The sequence below is a fragment of the Orcinus orca genome, chromosome 9 (genome assembly GCF_937001465.1).
Source record: "Orcinus orca chromosome 9, mOrcOrc1.1, whole genome shotgun sequence".
In the NCBI taxonomy this organism is placed as follows: domain Eukaryota; kingdom Metazoa; phylum Chordata; class Mammalia; order Artiodactyla; family Delphinidae; genus Orcinus; species Orcinus orca.
The window spans coordinates 96,270,872-96,284,867 of NC_064567.1; the positions used below are offsets into that span (position 1 = coordinate 96,270,872).

The window sequence follows — 13,996 nt, forward strand, 5'->3', positions numbered from 1 at the left end:
GCACCCTTGGCACGATATGCTGAGAACGGTGCTCTGCCTCTGTGGTCTCCCTCCCAAAAGCCCATCACCCTAGTTTAATCAGGAGAAACACCAGACAAACCCCATTTGAAGGACATTCTATAAAATGCCTGACCAGTCTTCAACTGTCCGGGTCATCAAAAACAAAGAAAAGGAGAGTCTGACAAACTGTCACAGCCCAGAGGAGCCTAAGTAGACGTAACATCTGAGTATTATGTGGTGTCCTGGATGGGATCCTGGCACAGAAAATGGACACTAGATAAAAGCTACAGAAATCTAAACAAAGTATGGGCTTTAGTTAGTAGTAATTATCAGTACTGGTTCATTAATTGTACACTGACAAGTGTATTATACTGATGTAATATGTTAGCAGGGTAAACTGGGTGGGGGGCATACAGAAACTCTCTGTACTATCTTTGTAATTTTTCTGTAAAACTATTCTAAAATTTAAAAGTCTTCTTTTAAAAAAGTGTTTTTAAAAAAGGGATAGTCATCCATAATCGTACCCTCCTGCCTCTCAAAAGTAAGTGGAGCGTTTTGTTGGTATTGGTGCAGGGAGAGAGGCACCCTCATCCACCGCTGGTGTGAACAGGGCAACCTCTCTGGGAGGCATTTGACTGTATGCCGTTCAGTGCTACAGCGATGGTAGCGCCCCACACATAGATAGGAGACGTGTAAGCACGTACTCAGCACAAAGGTCCATGGTTCCATACCTGAAATCCCATAGGTGAGCTGAATTTCAGGATTTAGAACATTTTTTAGAAAGGTAATTTGATGCTTACAGTACATTAGATATTAGACCCCAGGAGGATCTGGGGCAGCAACACGAAATCAAACTCATTAATGCACTGAAATATATGACTATTCACAACAAGTTGGTTGAACAGTGTAAGTATCCTATTTATAAAGTATAAATAGATACATCTTGTCTGATCGGTTTTTGCCACCAAATGAGCTGAATTTCAGGATTTAGAACATTTTTTAGAAAGGTAATTTGATGCTTACAGTACATTAGATATTAGACCCCAGGAGGATCTGGGGCAGCAACACGAAATCAAACTCATTAATGCACTGAAATATATGACTATTCACAACAAGTTGGTTGAACAGTGTAAGTATCCTATTTATAAAGTATAAATAGATACATCTTGTCTGATCGGTTTTTGCCACCAAATGAGTTTGTCCCAAACTTACAGGAGAAAAAGAGACACAAACAGTAGGTTTTCAGAGCTTTGGGAGCTCTGAATTCCACAGAAGTGACTGTGGACTTATAGCAGAAAAATAATTGGGGACAATGTGATTGCCCACTAGCTGGGCAATGGATAAAAACACCGTGTTCGTTCACACAATGGAATGCTGTGTCGCAGTTCAAATGATTGGACTAGATCTCCACGTATCAACATGAATAAATCAAAAACATGTATGTTGCGTGCAAAAAAAAAAACCTCATTGCAAAAGGATAGGTCAAGTATAATATCGATTAAGGAAAACTTTTAAATGTGCAATAATATTCTATGTTTACATACACAGAACTAAAGTTTTAAAACTTGCATGAGGAGGACACACGTCAAATTCAAGAGGTGGGTCAGGACCAGATCACACCCACGCCATCGCGCGCCACCTCCATCACAATCGTGTGTCCCTGTGGGTGAGACCTCATGGCCAGAGGGTGACCTGTCGCGGGCACTCCTGTGGGGACAGCCTCTCCCAGGCCCTGAGGGCGGGGATGGGTCAAGGGACCCCCACAGAGGAGCCCTCATGGCCCCTCAGGTCAGGGCCGGTGAGCTTGGACAGGGGCTCCGGCTCCATCAGAGCTTCTGCCTATTGTGAGGCTGAGAGCTACCCAGGCCACCCTTGCTCTTGTCAGGACATTCAAAGCCGTAGTTGACATGGACACTGTTGGCCGTGCTCGTCGGGGCAGGGCGCTTTGACCAGGAGGCCACCTTGGCTGCAGTCACCTCCTCCTCCTGCTTCTGCAGCTGCACCAGAGCTGGGTTGACATCAGGCCCTGCAGAGGGATAGGTACAGAGGACCACGGTCAGGGAAGCGTGTGCTGGATGCGGGGCTCAGGCGTTTGCTGTGCCCTAAAAAGGAAGTTCCCGAGAACAAGAGCTAAGCCCGAAGCCCTCCACCTCCACCACTGCCCCTCGCCCCAGCCCTCGCTCCACCCTACACCTAAATGCCAGTAGCCGTTTCAGCCGCCATCTGCGCCCAGCCCCTGGCCCACCTGCCTTCCAGTGCAGACCCCTGCCATCCGGGGATCTTGCAGGGGAAGCCCCCAGACGCCCATGGCCTGTGACTGCCACCCCCTCCTCTCTTCATGGACACCCTATGCAAGCGCTCCTTGCCGAGAGAAGCCGTTCCTCACTCTGTTGTCAGACTCAGGTCAGGGAGGGGCCCGGGGGTCTCTGCGCCTGCCACTCGCCTCTCTGTCAAGATCCCAGGCCACTCTGAGGGGGCAGGACCTGCGAGCTCCTTCCTCACTCCCGGCCACTCGGAATCTCCAAGGGGTGGCCACGACCTGTGGGACCTGTAGCTCCCCAACTGGGTGACCCCTGGGGCTGTCCTCCTCGCCACCCACCATCCCCAATACACTCTCCTCTTCCAAAGGGGGTCAGGAAGTTTCTACAAGATGCTGGTGCCTTGGGTAGGGGTGCTGGAGCTGTGTGGCCTCCAGATACACTGCGTGTGACCAGCTCTGTGACTGGGGTGGGAGTCTCAGTTTCCTCATCGGTGAAATGGGGATGAAAACATCACCTACCTCCAGAGGTGATAAGACGATTAGTGCACATATATTAGAGCACAAACACACCCTTCTGTAAATGTTTTCTCTAAAATTACCATTGTTATTATTCCGGGTGTCAGGGAATGGTGCAGCATTGAACTGCTCTCAGCTTGCCCACCGTAACAGGGGGGACGCTTCGTCCTGCGGGCCCAGTTTAAATCTCTGTGGGGGTGGGGTGGTGGAATTCCCTGGTGGTCCAGCGGTCAGGACTCCGTGCTTTCACTGCCGAGAGCACGGGTGCAATCCCTGTTCGGGAACGAAGGTCCCGCAAGCCGCCCAGCGCGACCAAAAAAAAAAATCTCTTTTGGGGGACGGGGTGTGTAAATGACTGTGCTCAACAATGAGGAAACAGAAATGCACGTGTTGCTGATAGGAGTTTAAATGATAAAACTTGCTGGAGGGCGTTAACCATTGGCATGAATAATCAACATTCACAGACTGGACTTTCTCCAGGAAATATTGGAGGATGAGGTCAAAGATTCAGCCACAAGGATGGTCATCACGGCACTGGCAATAACATGGACAGTCAGAAATAGTCTAATGTCCAGCAGCTGGGAGCTGGTTAAATGGTTTGTGGCTGATCCATAGTAGAGGATATGTTTTTCGACTGCAAGGAGTCACCCATGAATGAGTCATGAAATCAATTTCGCAGATAACGCCAGCATTTTTTTAAAAATCAATGATAGACTAGAACAGAAAATATCCAAGGCTTCTCCGGCAGTGTCATTTTGTGAAATGCTTGTTCTACTCTGCCTGTCCGTGTCCGTGCCGGTACACATCACCTCTCAGTGTGAAAATATATTTCCTGCTGAAAGTCACGATCAAAAGTTCAACAGCACACAGCACAGACCATACGGCCACTGAAAGTGTTTGAAACACACATCTGACAAAAAAAAAAAAAAGATGTTTTCACATGTTAAGTGAAAGACCCCAGTTTTTCCAAGCCAGGAGGAACTGTGTGCTCACAATCTGGGCAGTGACTGTCCCGAGTAAGCAGGGCTGTGTGTGTTCATGGCATTTTGCCTGTGGCCTGGAGTCATGAGGGAGGGGCCTGGCAGTGTCAGAGGAGCCCAGGCGCTCACCCAGGTAGCTGAGGACGACCGGCAGGAAGACCAGGCCATGCAGCAGGCCCAGCACAGTGATGAGGAGGTTGAGGCGGAAGAAGAAGATCTGGATGAGCTGCGCCTTGGCCAGGCCCAGGACGAGGATGCCGGGCAGGTTGGTCATGGCCACTCCTGCGAACACCTGGGGGTCACAGGTGGGCGTCAGGCTGGGCACGGGGCAGCCGGCCGAGGGCTAGGTGAGGCAGCCCATCCACTCACCGCGCTGCCCATGGAGATGGTGGCCTCCTTGGCCCTCTCAAGCCGCGTGGGCTTGGTGCTGATGGCAAAGGAGCGGGTGATATGGGACACGAACTCCACAGAGATGCCCACCGCCTGTGGGGAGAGAGGGGGATTCAGCCACAAAAGGGTGGGGGCAGGGGTCTCCACCCAGACCAGCGGGCAGCACCTAGACTCTAGAAAGAGCTGGGGTCGTCCTATGAGGCCAGCACCCCTCCTGCCCTGGAGCCCCGCCCCTTCGGCCAGCAGGTTACCGTGACCAGGTTGATGAGGGACACAGCATTGTAGCTGATATCCCACAGGGTCATGAAGCCCACAGTGTCCACCAGGATCATGATGATGGAGAACAGGTTGAGGAGGCCAGAGCAGATGTCCATGCCCAGCAGGAAGCAGCAGACAGCGAAGGTGGGCAGCAGGCAGACGGTGAGCATGAAGAGCCCCTCAGGGACCACGGTCAGGTACTGCTCATAGAACACGTTGGTGATCCTGCGGGTCGCAGGGCACAGTCACCGCTCCATGGCTTCCCACGCCCACTTCAGGATGAGCATGCAGCTAGGGGAGGGTGTCGGGGGGCCCGGGCCCAGGTGCAGCCCGAGCCTCCCTGCTGCAGCCCATCCCCACCCAGCAGCCGCCCTCACCAGCCCAGCACCCTCACCCGGGCCCACCTCCCTGCATCCCAGTGCCCAGGGACTCACGTGTAAGGGAAGACCTCGAAGTCTGGGTCGGTGCCCGGCACCTTCCGCAGGTCGGCGGTGATGTTGGCTGCCAGCGCCCGAGCTGCCCGCAGAGCCTCCGTGTAATCCTGAGAGTTCTTCAGCGGCTTGTGGTAGGCCATGAACCGCGAGGCTGCAAAGGTCAGAGCCTGTGCCAGGTGCCCTCAGAACCCCCAAGGGATAGCGCCCGGCTGGGTTCAGGGCTCTGCCGCCACCATTTGGGAATTCTTAATACATTTTGAGCAAAGGGCCCAGCATGTTGGTTTGGCCCCAGTCCTGCAAACTCTGCAGCTGGTCCTACTGCCGTGCAAGACTCAAGTCCCAGCCCTGCCTCTGAAGGACAGAGCTTGCAGAGATCTCCCAGGACTTCCTGGTGGCGCAGTGGTTAAGAATCCGTCTGCCAATGCAGAGGACACGGGTTACAGCCCTGGTCCAGGAAGATCCCACATGCCGCAGAGCAGCTAAGCCCGTGTGCCACAACTACTGAGCCTGCACTCTAGAGCCTATGAGCCACAACTACTGAGTCCATGCACCACAGCTACTGAAGCCCACGTGCCTAGAGCCTGTGCTCCACAACAAAAGAAGCCACTGCAACGAGAAGCCCAAGCACCGCAAGGAAGAGTACCCCCCTCTCACCACAACTAGAGAAAGCCCGTGCGCAGCAACGAAGACCCAACGCAGCCAAAAATAAAATTAAATTAAGAAAAGAAAAAAAAAAGAAGGGATCTCCCAGATGAACCCAAACGCTGCTCTGTATGGTTTCAAAACATGCATTGGATTTTTAAAATTCATTTAATTACTTTTCCAATGTACATATTCCTATAGGAAAGGACCAGAAAGGGAGTCAGAAAAATGGAAACAGCTGACTTAACAGAGCTGTGCATCAGGGCACCCACTGGGTAAGTCAATAGTCATTCATTTAACCAGCTGCCCACTGCCCACATCTGGGTGTGACTTGTGCCTGAGAGAAGAGGATGTGGGTGGCTCCCGGGTGTGGCATCAGCCACTGAAAAGTCCATGAACGTCACACTGACCTTGGATTTGGGGGTGGGGAGAAGGAAGCAGGGCAGAAATGGGGTAAAGTCTGAGGATGTGGAGCTGGGCAACGTGACCTCTGAAGATAGGGCCAGGGCAGTTAGAAGTCCCCCATAAAGGAGGAAGGAGAGAAGGTTCGAGATGGAGCTGTTCCCTGGGACTCGTGGGGCCCCTGGAGCAGCTGACTCTGGTCTTCCCCTCCAGTCGAGGCCGTGCTTACCTAAGACCTGCCCATCTGGGCCCAAATTCACGGAGGTGCTGTACGCTGCCAGGCCGCTGCAGGGAGAAGACCAGAGCAGGTTAGCCAAGGATCGGGCCCCCTCCGTGTGCCTGGCCTATGGCCACTCCCAGAGAACCCACACTGCCTCCTGCCCCTCTGTGCCCCTGCCTTGGGCGCCCACACAGCTGTCCTCCCTGGTGGACCCGCCACCCCAGCCTACCCTTTGGGACATTTGATGTTGGGCTCATCTTTCAGGAACCAGGGAAGATACTTGTGGAACTGCTCCACTGATGGCCGGACAGACCCTGCTGTGTGTCTCATGCAGTTCTTCAAGCAGGCCAGGGAGTCTGCAGAGAGAGCAGAGGCTCCAGGTGGCGGCACCCACAAGGCCAGTCAGCGCCCCCACTGCCCACCTTGTGGTCCTTTCCCATCATGATCCCCACGCACTGCCACTGCCGCAACAGGCATGGGTACTTCTGGAGAGATTTGCGTTTGTCTCTAACTATGGGAGGAGTTCCCCTCTCAGTTATGGAAACAGCTGGTACCTATGAGCAAGTGAGGAAGAGAAGTTTGGGACAGAGAAGCAGCCACCACGGGGCCTCCCCACCCCGCCTACAAGCGCAGCTGCTCCGGGGTAGGGCCACGTGCCGACCCCAGCTCTCACTCGACTCCCTCGGCATGTGAGCAGCAGCCTGCCCAGCGGGTGTGGGCACAACTCAGCAGGGGCATGAGGGGGTGATTGCCTGGTGGGCCAGCTGGGCGTCCACACATACGGGTGCAGTCCCCCACACCTGTGCACCAAGACGGGACCCCCCCGCCCCGACTGACCCTGCCGAAGAGCGGGAGGGGCTAAGAGATCCTCCACCAGTCCTCTCCTTTTTCTAGCCCCAGTTTCCCCAAGATGTAGTGGGCCCTGAGCCCCCAGAGGCCCCATACTCACTGACAGTCGAGGGGCAGAACTCATCTTTATTGGGGCCAAAGACATAAAGGCGGCAGCAGGAAGGTGAGGACAGCCAGTCAATGAAGTCGTCCACCCAGGAGGAGGCAGGGATGGCCAGGTAAGACCTGAGTGTCGGGGAGAGGAGCTCAAGGGACAGGACCACACAGGCAGGCTGCGGCGGGTCCTTCCTACGGTCCAACCTTCACTCTGGGCCTCCCCAGGCACATGGCAGCAGGTGGGCAGCAGAGCAGGGTAGGGGGACAGACAGGGGTGGGCTGGGGCACTCACTCATCAGGGAACTCGGCAGCGTACTGGATCTTCTGGGTTAAGGAGAAGTTGTTGCAGCCTGCGCTGGAGCAGATGGCGTTCAAACCTGCCTCACTGGAGAAGTTGTAGCCCCCAGTGGTTACAAAGTAGACTGGGACCCCCACCTCAAAGTAGCGGTTCAGAAAGAGGAAATAGTCAAGCAGGTACGAGTCCTGGAACAGAGGACAGTCAGTGAGGCCAGGGCCAGACACACCCCAAGAGCCTCACTCCAGCAAATGCTCAAGAGGTACACACACAGAGGTGCATGCTCACAGGGGTACAGAGATACATGCTCACAGAGTCACACGTACGGTTCCATTACAGATGTACATGGTCAGAGGTGTGCCCATGGAGGTACACACTCCAAGGCACACACATCCAGGTATAATTACAGGTATAATTACACATCCAGGTATAATCACAGAACACACTCATGGAGGTACATGCACAGAGCATCACATGCCAGCCTGCATGAACACACTCTGACACACACACAAACATATACACATAATTTTACCCCTTCTTATCATCCCCAGTTTGGTACAGCCACAGTCTAACAAGTGACCACAGACTGCACAGACACGCACATGTAAACACCCATGTGCACACCCTAAAGGCCATGTGCCAGGCATCTGCATGGCCTGTTCCCTTCTCCTATAACGTAAAACCTCAAAGTGACATCAGGGATGATGTTGGAATAGGAAGAACCAGGATTCCACCTCTCCACCTAGACTCCAACTGCACTGGCAGAATCTGTCTGATGTAACTATTCTGGAATTCTGGGGTCGATTGAGGGCTTGAAGCTTCCAGAGAAAGGCTTGGATGGTTCTTAGCATGGTACTGGCTACTCATCCTTTATCCTCCCAGCCTGAAGCAGGCAGCCAGGCACACATTCCAGGAACAGTTTGCACACAGCTTGCAGGATCCAGGGTAGGCTATAAGGCCCATCTCTTAAATATCAAGGATATGTGTTCTGATCACTCATTGCTGCTTCTGATATCCGTAGAGCAGACACAGAGTCAGGCACCATTAAAACCTTCACCTCAAGCTGAAGTTACTTCCAAGATATTTAGAGAGCAAGTGCTTGATTTATTGTTTTTCCCCTTCATATCTCCCTTTTTCTCCTTTTGAGAGCCGGACCTTTAAGAAACATGACACTCAAAATCAACCACAAATACAGGGGAATTTAAACAGTCACTGCTCATGCCCAGGGAAAGGTGAAGGCTCAGAAAAGATCTGGAAAGACTTTAACTTTACATCTCAGGCTGATCTCCATGACAGAGACATCAGTAACAATTAAGTTTTTAAAAATAAATAAATAGGGCTTCCCTGATGGCGCAGTGGTGGAGAATCCACCTGCCAATGCAGGGGATATGGGTTTGACCCTGGCCCAGGAGGATCCCACATGCCACAGAGCAACTAAGCCCATGTGCCACAACTACTGAGCCTGCAGTCTAGAGCCCGCGTGCCACAACTACTGAAGCCCATGCACCTAGAGCCCGTGTTCTGCAACAAGAGAAGCCATGACAATAAGAAGCCCGCGCACCACAATGAAGAGTAGCCCCCGCTCACTGCAACTAGAGAAAGGCCACGCACAGCAACAAAGACCCAACACAGCCAAAAATAAAAACAAATAAATAAATTTATAAAAATAAATAAATAAATAAGCAAACCCTGGGGAAGGAAGAGAATCTGATCTCTAGAGTTACTGTGGACTCTCAAATGTCCATTTTTCAACAACAATAACAACGAAAATCATAAAACATACAAAGACTCAGAAAGATATGGCCCATACCTAGGAACAAAAATTAATCAACAGACACCATCCCTAAGAAAGACCAGACAATGGATTTATTAGACAGAGACTTTAAAACAATGATCTTAGAGATGCTCAAAGAGCTAAAATAACATATGGACAAAGTCAAGAAAACGATGTATGAACAAAATGGAATGATCAATAAAGAGAAAACATAAAAGAGAACCAAAAAGAAATTCTGGGGCTGAAAAGTACAATAATTAAATAAACAATTCACTATAGGGATTCAAAAGCATATTTGAGCAGTCAGAAGAAGAATTACCAAACATGAAGATAGGACAATTGAAATTACCAAGTGAAGAAGAGAAAGAAAAAAGAATAAAGAAAAATGAACCTGTGGGACATCATCAAGCAGACCAACATACGCATCATGGGAATCCCAGAAAGAGAAGAGAGAGAAAGAAAGAGGAAGAAAGATTATTTGAAGAAATAACAGCCAAAATTTCATAAATCTGATGAAAGATATGAATATAAACATCCAAGAAGCTTAACAAACTCCAAGTAGGATAAACTCAAAGAGACCCACACCAAGGCACATTACAATTCAGCTGTTGAAAGATAAAGACAAAAAGTGAATTTTGAAAGCAACAAAAGAGAAGCAGCTTATCATATACAAAGGATCCCAAATAAGATTATAAGCACAGTTCTTATTAGAAAACTTGAAGGCCAGAAGGTGGTGGGTTTGTATACTCAAAGTACTTAAGGGGAAAAAACTGTCAACCAAGAATCCTACTTCTGGCAAAACCGTACTTCAGAAATGAGGGGAAGATTAAGACATTACCAGATAAACAAGTGCAGAAGGAGTTTGTTGCCACAAGACCTGTCCTGCAAGAAGCACTAAAAGGAGTCTTTCAAGTTGAAATGAAAGGATGCTAGGGTATAACTCAAAGCCATATAAAGAAATGAAGATCACTGGTAAAGGTAAATACATCGAAAATTATAAAAGCTAGTTTTATTGTAACTTTGGTTTGTAACTCCATTTTTTTATTTCTACATAACTTAAGAGACTAATATATAAAAAATGATTAGTCTGCATTTTTGGATACACAGTACATAAAGATGTAATTTTGTGATAGCAATGACTAAAAAGAAATGGAAAGGAACTGTATAGGAACAGATTTTTTCTATGTAATTCATGTTAAACTAGGATACATTCAACAAATTTTAGGATATTTAATGTAATCTCCCTGGTAACCACAAAGAAAATAGCCATGGAATATACACAAAAGGAAATGGGAAAGGAATTTAAGCATTTCACTATCAACTAAACAAAAAGAAGATAGTAATGCAGGAAATGAGAGACAAAAAAGCTATAAGGTATATAGAAAACAAATAGCTCAATGACATAAGTAAGTCTTTCCTTATCAGTACTTACTTTACATGTAAATAGACGACTCTCTCCAGAAAGAAGTCAGAGGTTAACAGAATGGATAAGGAAAACATGATCCGACTACATGATGTCTATAAGAGACTCACTTGATATCCAAAGTTGCCCACAGGTTGAAAGTGAAAGTATAGAAAAAAGATATTCCATGCAAATAGTAGCCAAAGGAGAGGTGGCTATCCTACTACCAGGTAAAATAGACTTTAAATAAAAAGGTTACGAAAGACAAAGAAGAACATTATATATTAATAAAAGATTCAACAAAGCAAGAGTAAGTGTGTATAAACAGTTATACACCTAATGAATGACCATCAAAATCTATGAAGCAAAACTTGATAGAAATGAAGGGAGAAATAGAAAGTTCTACAATAATAGTAGGAGAGTTCAATACTCCAGTGTCAATAATGGTAGGACACACAGACAGAAGACAATTAAGGAAATAGAGGGCTCGAACAACACAATAAACCAACTAAATCTAACAGACATATGCAGAAACTCTCCCCAACAACAACAAAATACATATTCCTCTCAAATACACATGGAACATTCTCCAGGATAAACCATGTGTTTGGCCACATATTAGATCTCAACATTTAAAAAGATAGTTATCATATTATGTATATTCTCAGACCACGACTACATGAAGTTAGAAATCAATAACAGAAGGAAAACTGAAAAATTCACAAACTTGTAGAAATTATACATCACACTCTTAAACAACCAGTGGGTCAAAGAACAAATCAGAAAGGAAATTAGAAATTTACAGATGAATGAAAATGAAAACATAACATGCCAACACTTATGGGATGCAGTGAAAGTAGTGCTAAGGAGGAAATTTATAGCTATAAATGTTCACAGTAAAAAAGAAGAAAGATCTCAAGTCATCATCCTAACTATACAACTTATAGAAACAGAAAAAAAAAAATGACTAAACACAAAGCTGCCAAGACAAAAGAAATAATAAAGATTGGAGCAGAGATAAATAAAATAGAGAACAGGAAAACAATATAGACAATCAATGAAACCAAGAATTGGTTCTTCAAAAAGTTTAACAAAAGCAACAAAGATTTACTTACCTCGACTAAGAAAAAAAGAAAAGACTCAAATTACTAAATCTGAATTGAAAGTGGGGACACAACTACTGATTCTACAGAAATAAAAGGAATTGTAAGTAAGTACTATGACCAATTGTATGCGAACAAATTGGATAACCTAGATGAAATGGACAAATTCCGAGAAACACAGAGCCTACCAACACTGTGAAAAGAAGAAATAGAAAATCTGAATAGACCCATAACTAGTAAGGAGTTTGAATCCATTTTCAAAAATCAACTCAACATAGAAAAGCCCTGTACCTGATGACTTCACTGGTGAATTCTACCAAACATTTTAAGAAGAATTAACACCAATACTCCTCAAACTCTTCCAAATAATTGAAGAGGAGGAAACACCTTTAGCTCATTCTATAAGGCCAGCATTGCCCTAATACCAAAGCCAGACAAAGACACTACATGAAAAGAAAGACTACAGACAAATATCCCTTATGAATATTGATGAAAAAAAATCCTCAACAAAATACTAGCAAAGTGAGTTCAACAATATTTTAAAAGGGTTATACACTGTGACCAAATGGGATTTATCTCAGAATTCAAGAGTGGTTCAACACATGAAAATCAGTCAATGTAATACACCACATTAATAGAATGAAGAGAAAATCACATGATCATCTCAACTGATGCAGAAAAACTTTTGACAAAATCCCACACCCTAGGAATTCCCTGGCAGTCCAGTGGTTAGGACTCAGCCCTTTCACTGCTGTGGCCCGGGTTCGACCCCTGGTTGAGGAACTAATATCCTGCAAGCCGTGCAGCGTGGACAAAAAAAAAAAGAATTCCACATCCTTTTATGAAAAAAAAAAACTCAGAAAAGCAGGAGTACAGCAGAGTTCCTCAACATGATAAAAGCCATAGATATGAAAATCCCACAGCTAATATCATACTCAGTGGTGAAAAACTGAAAGAATTTCCTCTAAGATTGAGAACAAGATAAGGATGCCTGCTTTCACCACTTCTATTCAACATAATACTGGAAGTTGTAGTCAGAGCAGTTAGGCAAGGAAAAGAAATTAAAGGCATCTAAACTGGAAAGCAAGTAAAATTATCTCTGCTCATAAAATACATGATCTTATATACATATATAAAACTTTAAAGATCCACCAGATAAAACCCGTTAGAACTAATAAATTCAGCAGAATTGTAGGTTACAAAATTAACACACAAAAATCAGTTGTATTTCTATACGTGAGCAATGAGTAATCCAAAAAGGAAATTAAGAAAACAATTCCATTTACTATAGCACCATAAAATACTTAGGAATTAACTTCACCGAGGAGGTGAAAGACTTATACACTGAAAACTAAAAAACATTGCTGAAAGAAATTAAAGAAGACAGAAATTGAAAGACATCCAATATTCATGAGCTGGAATATTTAATATTGTTAAGATGTCAATAGTACCCAAAGCAACCTATAGATTCAATGAAATCCCTCTCAAAATCCCAATGATTTTTTGGCATAAATACAAAACTCCATCCTAAAATTCATACTGGAATCTCAAGGGACCCCAAATATTAAATAATCTTGGCAAAGAAGAACAAAGTTGAATGACTCATATTTCCTGATTTTAAAATTTACCACAAAGATACAATAATCAAAACAGTGTGACTGCAAAAAAAAAAAAAAAAAAAAAAGTGAAATTTTGGGGCTTCCCTGGTGGCACAGTGGTTGAGAGTCTGCCTGCCGATGCAGCAGACACGGGTTCGTGCCCCGGTCCGGGAAGATCCCACATGCCGCGGAGCAGCTAGGCCCGTGAGCCATGGCCGCTGAGCCTGCGCGTCCAGAGCCTGTGCTCCACAACGGGAGAGGCCACAACAGTGAGAGGCCCGTGTACCGCAAAAAAACAAAAAAAACAAAAAAAACAGTGTGGTACTGGCACAAAGACAGACACATAGACCAATGGAATAGAACAGAAAGCCTAGAATTAAACCCTCACATATATGGTCAAATGATTTTTGACAAGGGAGCCAAGACCATTCCCACCAACAAATGGTGCTGGGGAAACTGGATATCTACATGCAAAAGAATGAAGTTGGACCTTCAAAAATATACATAAATATATATATAAATCAACCCAAAATGGATCTAAATTTACGAGTTAAAACTACAAAACTCGGAATAAAACAGGGGGAAAACTTCAGTACATTGGATTTGGCAATGATTTATTGGTTTGTTGTTGTTGTTGTTGTTGTTTTTGGCCATGCCACAAGGCTTGCGGGATCTCAGTTCCCCAGCCAGGGACTGAACCCGGGCCCTGGCAGCAAAAGCCCAGAGTCCTAACCACTAGACCATTAGGGAACTCCTGGCAAAGATTTATTCTTGAAT

The 13,996-nt window shown here is 46.4% G+C and overlaps 1 protein-coding gene across 2 annotated transcripts in view; it reads right to left on the reverse strand.

Moving 5' to 3' along the window:
- Positions 1 to 1,451: 1,451 nt before the first annotated feature.
- LOC101277389 (unconventional myosin-Ig) overlaps positions 1,452 to 13,996 on the reverse strand; it is a 275,011-nt gene continuing 262,466 nt past the window's right edge. For both annotated transcript variants that reach the window (XM_049714659.1, XM_004283012.4), the window contains 9 exons: positions 7,340 to 7,530; positions 7,052 to 7,176; positions 6,332 to 6,458; positions 6,112 to 6,167; positions 4,839 to 4,989; positions 4,398 to 4,629; positions 4,126 to 4,239; positions 3,886 to 4,048; positions 1,452 to 2,026 (listed from right to left, as the gene is read on the reverse strand). In XM_049714659.1, the coding sequence (XP_049570616.1) occupies positions 1,827 to 2,026; positions 3,886 to 4,048; positions 4,126 to 4,239; positions 4,398 to 4,629; positions 4,839 to 4,989; positions 6,112 to 6,167; positions 6,332 to 6,458; positions 7,052 to 7,176; positions 7,340 to 7,530 (1,359 nt within the window). In that variant the 3' untranslated portion in view covers positions 1,452 to 1,826. The remainder of the gene's footprint in view (positions 2,027 to 3,885; positions 4,049 to 4,125; positions 4,240 to 4,397; positions 4,630 to 4,838; positions 4,990 to 6,111; positions 6,168 to 6,331; positions 6,459 to 7,051; positions 7,177 to 7,339; positions 7,531 to 13,996) is intronic.